We start from the raw sequence: 16,765 nt of genomic DNA, 5'->3' as shown, positions 1-16,765 counted from the left end.
CCCAGGAGTAACGGAGAGCATCTCTGAGGAATGAGCCAGAGGTTAAAGAGGGAAAGGTACGAGGGGGGAAGGTGTCAGAGGGTCCTCGTAAGGGGCCGCCAGGGAATCCTCAGAAGCCAGATGAGGAAAGAACAGCTTTAAACACCCCCAGACCAACAGAGCACAAAGCCATTGCATGATTCCGGGCTTAAAGTGCGCCTGTGGACAAAAATCCTTGAAATAATATTGTGGGGTTCAGTGCGCGCCGCGACGTCAGCGCCCAGGCCCAGACGGGTATTTCCAGCTCATTCCGTTGTGAGCATCGTCTGGGAATCCTGGCGCTGTCCTCAGGATGAATAGTGAGTGGGGCACTGGAATTTTCTCTCTCCCTTTTACAAAGAGGCAGAATGACTCCGAGTGCCCGATGGAGCTACGGCAGGAAATTGGCCGCAGACTCAGGGAGGCTGTGTCCTCCGGCCTCAGAGCCGATCCTGTGAGAACTCAGCAGGCTGTCCCGTCCGCACTTCCTGGCATCTGGAAAGTGCCTGGGAAGGTTCCCATTCCCACAGGGACTACCTGACACCTTTGTTTAAGAAACATGAGCCCTGGACAGTAGCTCAGTGGTTAGGGAGTCGGCCCCGCACTGATGGGTCGAGGGTTCGATTCTCAGTCAAGTGCACGTACCTGAGTTGCAGGTTCCAAACCTGGTCAGGGTGCATGTAGGAGGCAACCAGTCGATGTGTCTCTCGCATCTTTCTCCCTCTCTCTGTCTCCCTTCCACTCTCTCTAAAATCATTGAGAAAAATATCCTCAGGTGAGGATTAACACAAACGAACAAACAAAAAGGAAACAGAGAACGGTGAGGGGAGAAGCGGGCCTGGCTCCCGCAGCACAGCGGGTGACAGCATGGCCCTGGGCTGCAGCGAGCCGCAGGCAATGAGAGGGAGAGAGGGAGCCGCCTACTGCCCGGGCCACCATGTGAGACGGTTGTAAGTGACTTTCCAGCCAGGCTCCTAGAGGACATTGCTTATCAGAGCTGCCCTCGCCAGGCGTACTCTCAGGTGTTCAGTGGAGCTGTGTTTCAGGGTCAGCACAGGGAGGGGGTGACATGCGAGTGTCTGTTGAAATCCAGGTCACGGTGCCCGGGCCCAGGCTCACTATCGCGGAGCCATCCCGCCCCGATAGAGGTGGACGCGGTTGCAGGGACTTGGCGGGACACGGAGACCCTGAACGTATCCAGACGCGACGTTGACAGCAGGACCCCATCTGTCCTGGTTCAACCCTCACGGAGCTGCAGCCCGTTGTAGAAATCCCTGTGCTTGGCAGCGACTAACACAGGGACAGTCTGTGAAAAGGAGGAGACCAACTTGAGGAATGGGAAACAGATGAAATTAGGTGAAAGGAAATGAATTCAGTAGGAAAATGTTCCCAGCCAGAGCTACGAGCTTGCGGAAGGCCTGCTGATGGGGCCAGTGAGGGGGAAACCGGCCCCGATGTCCTGGGACAGTCACTCCCGCTCCGCCGGGAGGGCCGCGTGTCACCGTGGCTGCCAGTGCAGCTGGCACCTCTGCTCCTCCCTTGGGGACCTTCCTGAGGTGCTAAATGGACGACGTGGACTCTATGCAGACTTGTTAGAATCGCTGTTTGAGATCTGTGTTTGTAGAGAGTCGGTCAGCTCGAAAGAGGAGGGGGATCATGAAGACGCGAGTCCCTTTATTCCGTGCTGGCGCCTCCTCCCTCACCGCGCTGCTGCCTGCCGCGTGGCGGTTACAGTGGAGGGTAGGGCACAAGCAACAAACCAGCAAAGGCAGGCATCGGGCTCAGGCAGGCCCAGGCCCGTGTCTGTGTGTGGCTGTACCTTTAACACGTTTTAAAGACCGATGTGTGAGTGCTGGCCTGGTCGCTGCTCGGTGGCACAGTCCTCGCTGCTCCCACCCCCTTCAGGCCTGAACAGCCGGCCCCTCCTTCGGGGGCGGGGAGGCCCCTCTGTCACTGCTCCTCGTCCTCCTGGTGTCCCCTTCACTGTTGCATGCCTTTTGTGTTTCTTCATCTATCCCTACTTCCCCAGATTCCCCCCGCTCCCTTTGGCAGAACCGTCTGTTTACTTATAACGACTCATCCTAGCGCCTGACCTGCGCAGACAGCACCTGTAGAAAGAGAGAACGGGGCGGTCGTCAGTGTTCCTGCCACTTTCACTGCCAATCCGTTTCCAGTGCAGTTTCTAAAGGAACCCTAAGCGAGCGAGTGCCAAGTGCACCAGGTCACAGCGTCCTGGATGCCTACGCTGGTCAGCCTCTCGCAACACGGACACCCGCCTGACACCCCAGCTCCGCCACCTGCCAGTTGGTTACTAAGGGCACTTACTGAGCCGCTCTGGCCTCAGCCGGAAGATAGGATATTAATTACTCCTGCCTCCTGGGTGCGTAATGGGAAGTCCACGCGTTCACAGTTGTAAGGCTCCTCCGTAAGGGACAGAGATCGGCAGTAAGGAAGCCCAGGCCAGTCAGCAGGACAGGGACGGACAGAAGGTGACAGGCGGGTGAGAGACAGGGCACAGGGAGATGGTAGGTACTGGGTCCGTTTCCTCCATGGCTTTCTTCCTTGCTAGATGGACTCGCCAGCTTCAAGAGCTTCCTGAAGTCTGAATTCAGTGAGGAGAACTTAGAGTTCTGGATGGCCTGTGAGGACTTCAAGAAGACCAAGTCGGCGGCCAAGATGGCGGAGAAGGCGAAGAAAATTTATGAAGAGTTCATCCAGACCGAGGCCCCTAAAGAGGTGGGTCCAGGGGGGCGCTGGGTGAGCGTGGTCTGTGAGGCTCCCTCAGCGATGTCCCAGGAAGGGGTCACACCTAGGAAAAGGTCTGCAGCCCGAGGCCACTCTGACGGGGCGTGGCCACCTTTCTTGAGCACCTACTGGGTGCAGGGGCGGAGCAGTGTGGCCAAGCAGCTGGGACTCATCCTGCCTGGACGCGCAGGCAGTGTGGTCTCACTCAGCAGCAGCAGCAATGACACCCGAGTGTGGTCTTGAATGAATCAGCGGGTCCCTCCGAACCTAGTGCCCTCCTTCGCGAAAAGGGGGAATGAAGACACCTGGCAGGGCTGTCAGGATGGCAATAAGCTGTGGATGTGAAAACACACGCGTCAGCGTCCCAACTAGTTAACACTAGTGAGTGTTCCTACCTCCTATCATTTCTCTCTTCCCCTTCCCTTCCCTTTCTTCCCATGTAAACTCATTTTCCCCTCCACCCTCCTCATCCCTTTGTCTACACCCCCATTTATGCATTTATACTCTGGTCAGGGCAGCAGGGTGCCTGCTCATGGAAGTCAGATTGTCGCCAGATGGCACAGTTGGAAGACAGGCTACCATCAATTGGCCACCAACAACCAGATGTGTTGATTTCAGAAAAGCTCTGGGGCCAGATACCTGCTCTGTGTGGACTCAGGACACCACAGCACAGCTGTGCTCGGTGCTGGGTCAGATCTCTAGGACCACGTTGCATTCCTTAACCCAGCCGGGGATTGCAGCCAGCCCCGCGTGGTCCGAGGAGCCCCACAGGTGGGCAGCCATCTTCTCTAGGTGGTGCGAGGGGCTCCCCCGATATCCCTTTCCTCCATATGTTCTCCAGACTCTGGTTATGAATAAGTCATCGCTAATCCTGTTTAGAGGCGGATGTTTGAATGTATGGACCAAGTGTAGACCTTACTACCCACAGGTGAGCCCCTCTAGAAGCTGCAGGGAGGAGCACGGTGTGTAGGGGCCTGTGGGTCAAGGGGCGGGGGAGAGAGCGTCCTGGAGATTACGGGGTTCCATGCTGCGGTGGAAATTAGCTTGAGTTCCTCTGCAGGCCTCCCCCGCCGCCCTCAGCCTCCCAGCCTGTGAGGAGGAGCCAGGGCGCTGGCCACACTTTCCCTGCCAGCATGAGTCTCTCTTCATGATGTCATCACGGACATGAGTTCCGTGTTAAATCTGACACACAGTTCCCTACTACCTGGGATTCCCCAATCTAACCTGCCTTCCCACCAACTCCGTTCCTCTTCATGGAATCCAGGCGAGGGCTCCTGGAAAACGTTCTCAAGTCCCTCATGCAAACATGGGTGTTGTCAGGAAACGAGGCCCTGGGAATGCAGTTTCAACATGGGTAGGACCTGGCTGAGTTACCAGCACCAGCAGGTGGTGCCCGTCTAAGGACCGAGGCCTCACTAAACGGCCTGCCTCCAGGCGAGACCCATGGATTCAAACACACCCCTTAGCTCTGTGACCGTGAAGAAGCCACTTCACCTTCACACAGACAGGCACCCCCACCCCCACCCCGCAGAGGAAAGGCTGACGCCCGGTGCGTGTCTAACTGGCCGCGTCCTAACCCGAGTGGCCTTCCCCACGACCTAGGAAGTAGAAGCACCGTCCTCACTCTCCGGGGGAAGTCCCCGTCCCTGCCCGCCCTGACCGGCTGTCTGCTGCCCGCAGGTGAACATCGACCACTTCACCAAGGACATCACAGTGAGGAACCTGGTGGAGCCCTCGCCCAGCAGCTTCGACGTGGCCCAGAAGAGGGTGCACGCCCTGATGGAGAAGGATTCGCTGCCCCGCTTCGTGCGCTCCGAGTTCTATCAGGAGTTCATGAAGTAGCCGTGCAGCGGCCGGAGAGTCGTCCTGTGAGTTGCTCCTCCACGACCCCTGCGTTCCCAGCAGACGACTCTCCTCCCTCCGGGCTCTGCTCCCCGACACCCACCGGGGCCGGGCGGCTCACACGCTCTGCCAGCATTGTCCGAAAGGCTTCTTTCCCAGTGTCCTCGTCCTGCCTGCACTCCTCACTACGCGCCACTCAGATCATATGCCTGAGAGCGCGCTGCTGCCAAACCCGATCAGCACGGGCAAGTTCTGCCCAAGGCAAGGGACCATAGGAAGCGCGGGCAGCGCTGAGCGCGGCCGCGTTGGGAAGGCAGGGACCGCCCCGCCTTGGTCTGGCAAAGCACAGGGTGGAGGCTGGCTGCAGGGAGGTCACGGGTCTTGTTGTTTGAATTCTGATCCGGGGCGTCACCCGCCAAATGATTTCTGACCTTGGTTAGTAAAAGCTGGCAAGAGTTTTATGAGGCAGCCACTATCCAATTTCTTATGCAAGTTATTTAAAATGTTGATCTTCCCCTTAGAGAATCTTCATGTAGCTGGAGGTTATAAGCAAGAGATACAATCAGGAATAGGTTGTGTTTGTACATCATCTATGTGAGCACATCGATACCAATTCTTCCCCACGCCTCCCCAGACACCCCCATAAAGTTCCAAATTCTGTATGAAATCCATGACCTGAGATCGGCAACGGGCTCTGTCATAGCTGCAGCTCTTCTCCAGCGTGTGGGCGCACAGCTTCCATGTTCGCGTTGTTTCCAATCCGTGCCCATATAAAAGTCTGACATTTCAACACCAGAACGCGAACTAAAGCAGTTGCTGTTTATCCCCAACGTCCAGGGGGCTGGCTACGAAACCGGGAAACGCCATCCCCTGGAGTGACTGACGTCCTGGCTGCTGTCTGTTCGTAAATGCCGATGACAACACCCCGTTGTCTTTGGAAGGTGCACTTGACTGATGTGGGGGTTTGTAAGTGAGCGAGAGCTTTAAAATACCCTGCGTTTTGCCAAGTAACACCCCTTTAGCCGCCCCATCCCCCCCTGTTCTGCCGTGTTAGTGAATTGCCACCACAGTACGCACAGCCCCGCCCGCCTCGGCTGCCCGTGCAGCCTGCTGAGTTCACACCTCATTCCGCATTCCGCTGTGTGAGTCCTGGGTGGTCCGTCTTCGCTTCAGTAGGTGAGATTGGATGAGTCATCATTTACCTGACGGAGTGATAAGGAGAATCACCCAGTAAGAGGGTGACTAGGTGAGGCCGCTGAGTGAATTCCACGAGAACGTGCTGGGAAGGGCTATGAAATCCTGACTGTTCCGCAGAGGGTCCCCTGGCTCCGTGCTGGCGCCCGCCCCTCTCCTTCCCGTGTCTTTCGCGCTCCTGGTTCCCACGTTTGCAGCCCCTGTGGCAGCTGTTCCCTCAGAGCAGGAGCATGAAGCCGTTATGTCACCGCATCCGCCTGCAGGAGGGTGTGGGGAGATTCCTCCTGTTCCTGTCCCCTCGAAGGCTGCCTCGCAGCCAGAGCCTTCTGCCCGCTGCCAGGCTGCACGGGCGGCGCAGGCCACTGCCAGCCTCGTCCCTGTGGAGTGAGTGGTCACATTTGTCAAGAAAGCCCCTTCAAGGACACGCTGTCACAGCCCTGGACAGTAGGGCCAGGTCACACGCCTCGGTCATGAAGGCGACCGCACAGCAGGGCAGCCGCTCGGGGACCTCTGGCGCCTCCTCCCCCGAGTCCACACCTGCCGTTAAATCCCAGCCCTTCGCCTTCTCACACAGCCGGAAGCCAGCAGCCAAGGGGCAAGGCCAGTCATTTTCCCTTGGATGCCAAAACATTTTTAAGAAAATTTTAAATTTACTTAAAAATTCAGATATGTTATGCATATGTTTGAAAATGCCCAGAGAATCAGCTAGATATTGTAGGGCTTGCCCAGAGGCTCCAGTGACAGACGTGGGCTGTCGGAACCCGGTGGACCGCGCGCCCTGCCCTGCCAGTGTATGGACTTGTCGTTCACCTTGCACACGCTGACCCCTGGAGGCAGAGGCGGGAGACCCCGAGGGCAGCTATGGAGGCTACAGAGAAAGGAACACCTTCCAGGCACACAGTGACATGGGTACATACATGTACATACGATTTAAAATGTCAAGCCATAGACACACACACACACACGAAGCTCTTCACTGTATGAATACAATGAGGAATACAGATATCACACCCCCTAATAAAAATTGCAGACACATCAAAGTTGCCCTAGAAAATGTCTTTGAAATCTTTTGGAAGTATTTTTAAACTTAGAAAAAAGAGAAAAAAGAAAAACTGTGTTACTAGACATCTCCATGGTAACACAAAGACAATACATTCTTTTATTCTGGGCAGTTAGACAACCTAGGATGCCCTTCCCGGGAAAGAAACTGTGCACCACCTGCTTCTCCGTGGCTCCGCCCTCCAACCCCTCCCCAAGGACACCCCCTGGGGAAGGAGGGCGGTGCGGAGGGCGCAGGCACAGCCAGTCGGCCTGGGTGCAGACAGTGGTCAGGGGAGCGGGGGGCATCGTGTCTCCTTCTTGGGGGAACAGGGTTCGGCCAGGGACGCCATCACGGAGTCTTTCTGCCTGGGTTGAGGTAGTTTTAAGTTGAACCAGAAGCAAGACTCAGACTGTGGATTCTGTGTTCCATGTTTGTCTACTAAAGCAGTACTTGTTCATATGAACACCCTACTCACACACACACACACACACACACACACACACACGCCATTCACTCCCCACACACACGCAACACATACATCCACACATGCACCCATGAGTGCGTACACATGCACACACACACATACACTCACACTCATACATGTGTGCACACACAATCACATTGCCACACACGTCCTTTCTCCCAGACAGACCCCTTCAGAAATCCAGAGCTCACTAAGGCAGTCCCATCACTTTGCCTTCAAACCAATACAATCAGACGTCTGGAAGGATCCCGCTCAGGGCTGCCTGGCGCTCTGCACAGCGGGCGCTGACGGCAGATCAGAGCAAAAGCAAAGAGCTCTGCGAGGACAGCCTCCCGCTCTGACCCTCTGCAGCCTGCGCTGGCCGGGCTGATGGGCACACATTCCCGTCAGCCGGGAGCCAACCATTGTCTCCCAGAGAATGAGCACCAGCCACACAGTACCTTCAAGGAAACCCGCCCAGCAGCCCGTCCGGTAAACTAACGAGCACCCGCCGGGCTCTGCCACGCTGCCCGCCCCTCACACATCCCACCACTGGAGAGTCACGTAATAGGCTAACCATTTCTCAGGGAAGTCATTCCCTGCAGCAGGCCCTGACCCTGTGTCTGGGACAGAGCAGGCGTGGGAGAGAAAGGGTCCTGGGAAGAGGGGAAGGAGAGAGGAAGTGGTGAGGAAGTGAGTGTGGGCCCACGGAGGAGACAGGTCAGAGCTGCTGGCTTCGGGATTGAAAAGCAGCTTCCCCTCGCGGTCCAGGACCAGGTGCAGGTCGCGGGAAGGCACTGCATGACAGCACAGCGGGGAGGAGCCCCACTCGAAATCCTGGGGCGTCTTGCTTAGAGAAAAGCGACCTGGAGCCCACTGTCCCCATCGACAGCAACGGGTGAGCGCGGACTCTGACACCCAGGTGTCCACACCCAAGGCCCAGGCCACCGGCAGGTCCTGGACGTCAGGTCCGTGGTGTGCTGACGGGTGTCGCAGAGCAGACCGCCTTCCCTGGCCATCGCGCTCTTCGCCCCGTCGCACAGGTTGTACTGGACGGAGCTGCGATGCCCTGAAAGTGCCAACCCGCTCAGGGCAGCATGCGGCTGGGGGTGCGGCGGGGTTTGTCACTGGGCCAAAGTAATTGGAGCATTTAAGTCACGGTATCGGGATTCGGGGAACTAAATGTTCAAAATGCTGCACCTGGCAACTCAGCTTCAGGAGACGCAGCTCGGAGCAAGGCTGGAAATGAAGGTTTTGGAAACCCATTGTCAGATTTCATTTAGGAAGAACTCTGTTTATCTTCTGATTTTATGTCTAACACACTGTGTACTGCGTGACTCCTGCTTTTCGGTAAATAAGGCACCGCATGACTTTGTAACCGATCACATATGTTAATTAAATATGTACCCAGGCCACAGCCTCGTGTGAGTTCTTTCTGACTCCTGAACATTCTTTAAGGGAAAATCCCTTCAGATGGATGGCCTATCCGGTCACTGTGCTTCTACCGCCAGGGGAGCCCCACACCAGCTGGGACAGCTCCCGCCCTCGCCACCCTCACAGGCCCAGCAGGCAGACTAGAGCGGGAGCAGCCGCATGCCCCATTCTCTCCACGCCGTTGGCTGCTTTCCCTTGGATTCCGGGGGACCCTGCTGTTCCCAGCCAGGACGGCAGAGCACCCGAGGTCCCATGGCTCCAGTGCTGGCTGGCACTGCACAGCCATCCCCTCGCCTCTGCCCAGGGCTCAGTTCTGTGGCCCTGGGCTCGGTGCCCTGATTGACTAGGGCAGTGGTTCTCAACCTATCTAATGCCGCGACCCTTTAATACAGTTCCTCATGTTGTGCTGACCCCCAATTTCACTGTTACAAATTGAACATAATTAAAGCATAATGATTAATCACAAAAACAATATGTAATTATATATGTGTTTTCCGATGGTCTTAGGCGACCCCTGTGAAAGGGTCGTTCGACGCCCAAAGGGTCGCGCCCCACAGGCTGAGAACCGCTGGGCTAGTGGCAGGGCTGAGAGCATGTGGGGGAGGGGGCGGAGCACGTTTCCTCAGAAAGAAGCGGGGACGGGAACAGGTCTATGGAGGAGGGGCCACGGGGCCCCTGTGGACACGGGTGGCTGGACAGACCCAAGGGCCTGGCTGGTCTCTGACCGCGTCTCATCCGTTGCCATGATGCAGGGCCCCTGAATCATTTTTATTCTTCTTTTTCTCTCTTCATTTTTATGATCGTGGATGAGTTTCTGAGAGTTTCCACCAGGAAGTGTCGCCCACAGTGGAGCGAGGCTCTCAGGCCACTGTGTGAATCAGCAGCAGGCGTAGAGGTCAGACCGATACCCTCCAGGCTGCTCGGTTCGCTCGCCCAAGGGGACCCCGTGCACCGGCAGCCGGCGGAGATGCTTGGTTGGACCCCAGGCAAACGGGCTCCACGCAGAGCCGGCGTTCAGAGCTCCCGCCCCGCGCTGCGTGTTCGCAGTGAGCAGTCTCGGGAATTATTTCACCCACAAATCGCTTCCCAAACACCTTAACCAACCCCCGCCCCCCAACACACACACACACACACACACACACGCACACGCACACGCTCGCACACACGCGCACACACAGCCTCCAGTGCCTGCTGCACCGACTCAGTCCCATCGAGAGACTCCTGGGCCACATACCAGGCTTTTCTACTTTCTGGTCAAGCCCTAACCTTCTCAGGATTGAACTGTTCCCGCAGTGAAAGCGGGGCCGGAACTTCATTAGGGGGCCACGCTGGGGAGGAGCAGCCGCGGCTCCCTGGCCTCAGGGCAGGCCTGTGCGTGTTAATGAGTCACGTTTCCAAACCAGGCCCCATCCAGGTGCTCCGGGTGCCTGGGCTGCTGGCTGTGACATGGGCACCTGCCTCGCAGGCCCTCACCCTCCTGGCTCCCACGCAGAATTCCAGGAAAACATCAAAGACACTTGAAGAGGAATGGGTGCCCAGAGCCTTTAATAAGTTAGGCTGGCTAGATTGGTGTTCCCTTATTTCTTTTAACTGAGCATTTATTTTGACTGCTTTTTAAATAGCAACCAAAACCACCGCTTCTGTGTTTGCAAGTCTATTGACGATGAGCAGAGGGGACGGAGAGGAAAACCAGAGCTGGGATGCATGACAGCACAGATGCTCGCGAGCGCCCAGGCCCTGCCCAGCCCCTCTCTGCCGGCCGGCCGCCCTCAGTCACCGCCAGGCACACCGGCCCCACGGCCTGTGCAACCCTGCCTCTGCTCTTTCCCTGTGTAAGTAGGTCAGACGCCTCTCAGGTCCTCCATCCCTGCGCATCCCCAGACAATTTGCTAACCACCGAAAAGAACGGAATTACTCTTGATGATTTCGTGGTGTGGCTGCTGTGACTGCTCATGATAACACCGTTGTATTTCACAGGAGGAGGTGAGCAGGAGTGGGGCTCATCTCACCCCTTTGAAACTGCGCTTTCATCCTCTAAAAAGGCTTAATGGCATTTGGGGGTCTCTTATCATGACAAATCTCCCCGCCCGCCCCCTGGAATGATTGAGAACAGGCAGGAGCAGCCAGCACGTGTATTTTTAGCTGGCGGGAGGAGCTTCTGTTTATTTATCAGCTATCAGCTGCCTATGGAGCGCCTGCACTGTGAGGATAAGGGCTTTTGAAATCCAGATGAAAGGGTTTATTCAGATCTTAGCTCCTCACACAGAAAAGAGAAGCAGATGAGACTTCAAAGACATGAGGGCATTTTGTGATAAAAACCAGATCAATGTCTGTTTGAAGAGCTAGTGTGCACTTCGGAACACCACGTGTGGGTAATAGTTGGCTTCGGAGCCCGAGAAATGGCTTTTCTGCTTACAAGCATCGTTCCCCTCTCGTTGGCTCCCGACCTGAGCTCACCTGGGCCTGTTTGCCCACATACAAAAGTAGGGCTACATGGAGTTTCTATGACACGCAGCAGTGATGATGATCCGATGGACTTCATGGCCTACAAAATACGCTGCTTTTCGCAGAACCCTGTCGGGCCCACTTGCCTGCTGCTGTGTCTGGCTGAGGGGTGTGGTCAGAGAAGGTCAGCATTTCCTCAGTATCACCGGGGAGTGAGCACTAATCTGTTTTATTTCCATCCCTCTGTCCCCTTTTCCCAGCAGTTCCTCAATGTGAGCTGGACAAACGCCATGTCTTATTCCTCAGAATCTTTGTGTCCTGAGTCTAGAATAGAATTTAACCAACTGACACTGAATCCTGACCAGCTAACTGGTCGACCAGAAACCGAATGCCCTCAAACTCAATGCGCTCATACCAGCAGCTGCTCGCGTGCCTCTGCCCACAGAGGCCCTGCATCGTGCTCCTGGCGCTCTCCTCTGCTCGGGGTGCGGGGGAGGATACTCACGTGCACCCAGCCCGAGGCTCACAGGCCCGGCGGCGAGTGGCGCAGTGCCTGTCTCAGGTGGAGCCCAGGGTCGGGTCTCCAGGCCCAGGTAGTCTGACTTATGGACCAGACTCCGCGGGGTGTTGCCAACGAACTCAGCAGCAAAGCAAAATTCCTGGTTTGGTAAGAAAGTGGTGATCTCTCCTCGTGGAAGCTCAGGGATGATAGTATGCATGTGTGTGTGCTGGGGAGGGGGGTATATAGGAAAATACAACTTTTATTGTTAAACCCTACTCCCTCCCCACCCCCGCCAGAGCCCACACGGATGGGCTGGCTCCCAGGTTATCTCGGCGGGTGAGAGCAGGTGCAGGGTGTGGTCAGGCAGAGGTCCCCGGCCTGTGGTCAGGCCTGTTCACAAAGCCTCCGTCTGATTCTTTCTTCTAAGAAGGTGCCTGACCAAACAGGAGCAGACTCGGACACACACACAGAACAGGAGCAGACTGGTACACACAGAACAGGAGCAGACTCAGACACACACACAGAACAGGAGCAGACTCAGACACACACACAGAACAGGAGCAGACTCGGACACACAGAACAGGAGCAGACTCGCACACACAGAACAGGAGCAGACTCAGACACACACACACACACACAGAACAGGAGAAGGCTCGTACACACACACAGAACGGTAGCAGACTCAGACACACACACAGAACAGGAGCAGACTCATACACACACACAGAACAGGAGCAGACTCAGACACACACACAGAACAGGAGCAGACTCAGACACACACACACAGAACAGGAGCAGACTCAGACACACAGAACAGGAGCAGACTCAGACACACAGAACATGAGCAGACTCAGACACACACACACACACAGAACAGGAGAAGGCTCGTACACACACACAGAACAGGAGCAGACTCAGACACACACACACACACAGAACAGGAGAAGGCTCGTACACACACACAGAACAGGAGCAGACTCGGACACACAGAACAGGAGCAGACTCGCACACACAGAACAGGAGCAGACTCACACACACACACAGAACAGGAGAAGGCTCGTACACACACACAGAACAGGAGCAGACTCAGACACACACACAGAACAGGAGCAGACTCGTACACACACACAGAACAGAAGCAGACTCAGACACACAGAACATGAGCAGACTCGGACACGCACACACAGAACAGGAGAAGGCTCGTACACACATAGAACTGACTGACAGCTGTCAGAGGGGAGGGGCTGTGGGCTGGGTGAAGGGATTAAGCAAAAACAAAAAAAAACTCATAGACAAGACAACACTGTGGTGATTACTGGGGGTGGGGGGGGGGGCGGGGAGGTAGCAGCAGGTAAAGGGGAGACTTGACTTGGGTGGTGAGCACACAACACAGTGTACAGGTGATTTGTTATGGACTTGTACACCTGAAACCTGTATAATTTTGTTAACCAATGTCAGCCCAATAAATTCAACTTTAAAAAAGGTTGTGTGAGCTCAGTCCGCAGCCAGCGGGGCAGCCCATCACATTTCCCTGGGAGCTGGAACTCAACTTGCGTGGAGGTCAGACGTTCACGCCCGTTTGCCACAGCCGCCAGCCGCTCTGCCCTCGTATCTGCGTTGGTGTTCACCAGCGTCTCACGTCTGCATCTTCCTGTACATTTTTAAATCCTTCCCATGATATTGCAGTCGCTCCCATGTTCAGTCCCTCTCCCCAGGGGAGTCCTGGTGGCTCTGTCTCGGGGGTGCACTGCCCCATTTGGGGTGAGTGGAATCAGTTATTCTCAGGATGAATTCCTTCCTGTCCTTTCCTTACCTTCCTCTTTTTCCCTCCCGTTGAGTCCTTCCCCCCAGTTTTCTGTAATTCTGTAAGCAGAGTGCCTCCCCATTTTCACTTTGTCCCAAATCTATGCAGAGCCCCCTCATTCTGTCTCTTCGCCCACGGACGGTCCGTGGCCCCGTGGCCTCGGGGACTGTTGAAGCGCTAGGCGCTGTGCCCATGGCAGCCATTCCCGCTGTGCTTCCCCACAGCACACTGGCCGCTCGAGGCTCTGGCCCGGGGTTTAGGAACCGGATTTTCTCCAGCCGGGCTGCAGTTCAGCCCAGCCGCACGGCCACGACCTGTAGAGCCTCAGGGTGGCAATGGGCCAGCCACTGTGCGAACAGTCACTCCTGAGCTTTAATGACAGTCGCCGAACTTCCCAGATCCCGAGGGAGAAAGCGTACACACCCCCACCCCCACCCCCCACCCCCCGCCGAGGACGTCTCCGAGGAAAGGTGGCCAGGACGGCTGCTGCTGTGGCTCCGCTTCTGTGCACAGACGCTTTGCCCTGAACTGGGCGCAGCCCCCCTCGCGGGGTTCCCTGCGTGCTCACCGGGTCCTGGGGCCAGGCTGCTGCTGCTGAGGATGCAAAGGAGTGGAGCCTGCGCTTCACGGCCGTGGCACCCCGTGGGGGACGTGTGCCCGCAGGGTCCCTCGGCTCTCACGGTAGCTCTGGGGCCCTGGCCAAACTGCCCGTCTCTGGCGAGGCCGGGAACCGGAACCGCTGAGCGCACAGGATGAGGGGAGCCCAGTGCCACAGCAGCAGCGCCTTGGTTTCCAAACATGCCGCAGGGCTTCAGCTTCTTAAACTCTGTGGGACTTGCCGTGAGGAACGCCACTGCAGGGAACCTTCTAGAAGGTAGTCACTCTTTCTTAGGAAATTTTGTCTTGTGTCTTATATCATCAAACATCCACATCGTTAGCATCTATTGTTAGAACTTCCGCCTCTCCTGAGTCACTTCCACCTTCCACGCCTGGGCCATCGCTCACACCTCCCTTCCCTTCACTCATAATTACCCACCTTTTGTCTTAAGGCCTGACCCTGAGCCAAGCTCCCCCGCCAGCTGCAGCCCTGCTGTGTACCTAGAAATCAGGCAAAGGTATTGCTAGAAGTAACACAGGTTTAAAATGAAGGGTGGTCCCTATAAAACTGACAAATACAAGTCAGTGAACATTTCAGGTGTAAAATGATGTCCCCTGATGGTGACGTGCATTGTTCTAGAAGAATAATCTGCATAATTAGACAAATGAGTCTGAACAACAACAAAAAGATGCCATAGCCCTCTCCCATCCATCCGCCTCCGGAAGGAAGTGTTGTCATCCAACGTGTGGTCACCGGCTGTCGTCTAAGACCCTAACGTTTCTCAATACCTACCCTGTGTCAGGGACGAGCTTCCAGCCCGAAAAGGATCCAGCCGCAAAAGACGAGGGCCAGGGCAGAGACCCAGGTGGCGCTGGGCATCACGTGCAAAAGGGCCGTGAGCACAGCAGAATGACTAAGCACTGAACGATTTAACCAGCAGTGAGGCAGCCTGTGCATACAGGAGAAGGCACCCCATCTCCCTCGCTGAGCCCATAAACACAGGAGAAGGCGCCCTTAGAGCACCAGCTCGCCCTCCCCAAGCTCTGCCTGCTCTGTTGGCACCACTGCACTGGCAGGATCTTGGCCTGGATTCGTGGCTCTGAGGTCAGAGGTCGGAGGTCAGAGGTTGGAGGTCAGAGGTCAGAGGTTAGTGGCAGAGCCGTGGAATGTGGAGGGGGGACGGGCCTCGCTATCATGACTGACAGTCCAAAGGAAGGATAATGGATCATGGACAGTCTGCTCACATCCAAAAGGCCTGGATAAGTTCTTATTCTCTTACTAGAGGCCCAGTGCATGAATTCATGCACCAGTGGGATCCCTCAGCCTGACCTGCGGGATCAGGCTGAAACCAGCTCTCCGGCATCCCCTGAGGGATCCCGGATTGTGAGAGGGTGCAAGCCAGGCAAGGAACCCCACCAGTGCACGATAGGGGTCGGGGAGAGATGTTGGAGGTTGGCCAGCCAGGGAGGAACCACGGGAGGGCTCCAGGGCAGGTCCAACCCATCTCACTCAGTCCTGATCAGCCAGACCCCAGCAGCAAGCTCATTTACTGGTTGGATCACCTGCCCCCTGGTGGTCAGTACATGTTATAGTGAGTGGTTGAGAGCCCTTAGCATATCATTAGCATATTACGCTTTGATTAGTTGAACGGCCACTTAGCATATTAGGCTTTTATTATATAGGATTCTCCATATTTTCCATTGGCAGTTTTCCAACGATCTCAGTAGTAAAACGTGACATTGTGTTTCAACTTGCATCAAAATCGCATCCGTCGGGGGTGCCTGGTTTTCTCTTAGGAGCTATTTCTTCGTCCAGTGAAAGATGGCCTGTGGCACCATACATTCACTGGGCACTGGCTGTTGTCAGCTCCACTCCAGGAGCAACACCCCTGGGTTTGTACTCAGACTCCAGAGTGTCTTTACTTGAGGTCACAGCACTGCACCCACACTTACAGGCCCATCAATGGTCCCTGACGTAAGTATCTCACCGGTGCTCTCCTAGGGTTTCACAGCCAATAGACACCTTAATTCTCAGGGCACCCTCAGTTCTTGCTTGCTTGATTTTTTTAAAATTAATCTTTATTGTTGAAAGTATTACAGATTCCTCTTCCCCCCACTGACCCCTCCTCCCTGCTCACTGCTTTCTTCCATTCCAGTATGAACAGCTATTTTTGAAAAATTCTTTAAAACTCTATTCCCTGCCCATTTCTGTATATTTTTCTTAATGAATTGTGACCAGTCTCTGGAAAATATGACTTGTGTTATCTATAATTTTTTTATAAGCTGCAGGCAAGGGGCTCTTTATATTTTTGGAATAAGGATATCAACATTCCATCTGGGGCGTCTAGAACATTGTCTCCACTTTAATTATAATTTTGTGGATATAAATGTCCAGGACTTTCTGTCCCTATTTAAGGAACTGAATGATGATAATTTGCTCATGGCTAAGTGACCAGGGTGCAGGCATTTTTTCCTAAACGCGGCTCATTGGTGATTAAACAAGGTCTGCTTTTCTTCATTTTATCTCTGGCCTCACCCCCGTCTGACTCAGAACTGATGAACTATCGGCAATAAAAGAGACATATTGGAGCACAGTTCCAACTGCAGCTCGTAAGGGAAAGGAGCTCCTTCCCCCACCCCCCACTCGCTTTGTTTCTCTCTCAGTACATCTCGATGCCG

At 55.3% G+C, this 16,765-nt stretch overlaps 1 protein-coding gene across 1 annotated transcript in view; it reads left to right on the top strand.

The window, feature by feature from the left end:
• The window catches only part of RGS5 (regulator of G protein signaling 5), a 36,619-nt gene extending 27,898 nt beyond the window's left edge, over window positions 1-8,721 (top strand). Inside the window, exons 4-5 of the mRNA XM_059675134.1 lie at window positions 2,588-2,754; window positions 4,444-8,721. Coding sequence (XP_059531117.1) covers window positions 2,588-2,754; window positions 4,444-4,605 — 329 coding nt within the window. The 3' untranslated portion in view covers window positions 4,606-8,721. The remainder of the gene's footprint in view (window positions 1-2,587; window positions 2,755-4,443) is intronic.
• The last annotated feature ends 8,044 nt before the right edge of the window (window positions 8,722-16,765 follow it).

Source organism: Myotis daubentonii, chromosome 18 (genome assembly GCF_963259705.1).
Source record: "Myotis daubentonii chromosome 18, mMyoDau2.1, whole genome shotgun sequence".
Lineage (NCBI taxonomy): Eukaryota > Metazoa > Chordata > Mammalia > Chiroptera > Vespertilionidae > Myotis > Myotis daubentonii.
The sequence above is the reverse complement of the archived record's forward strand: the minus strand, read 5'-3'. Positions and strand labels throughout refer to the sequence as shown.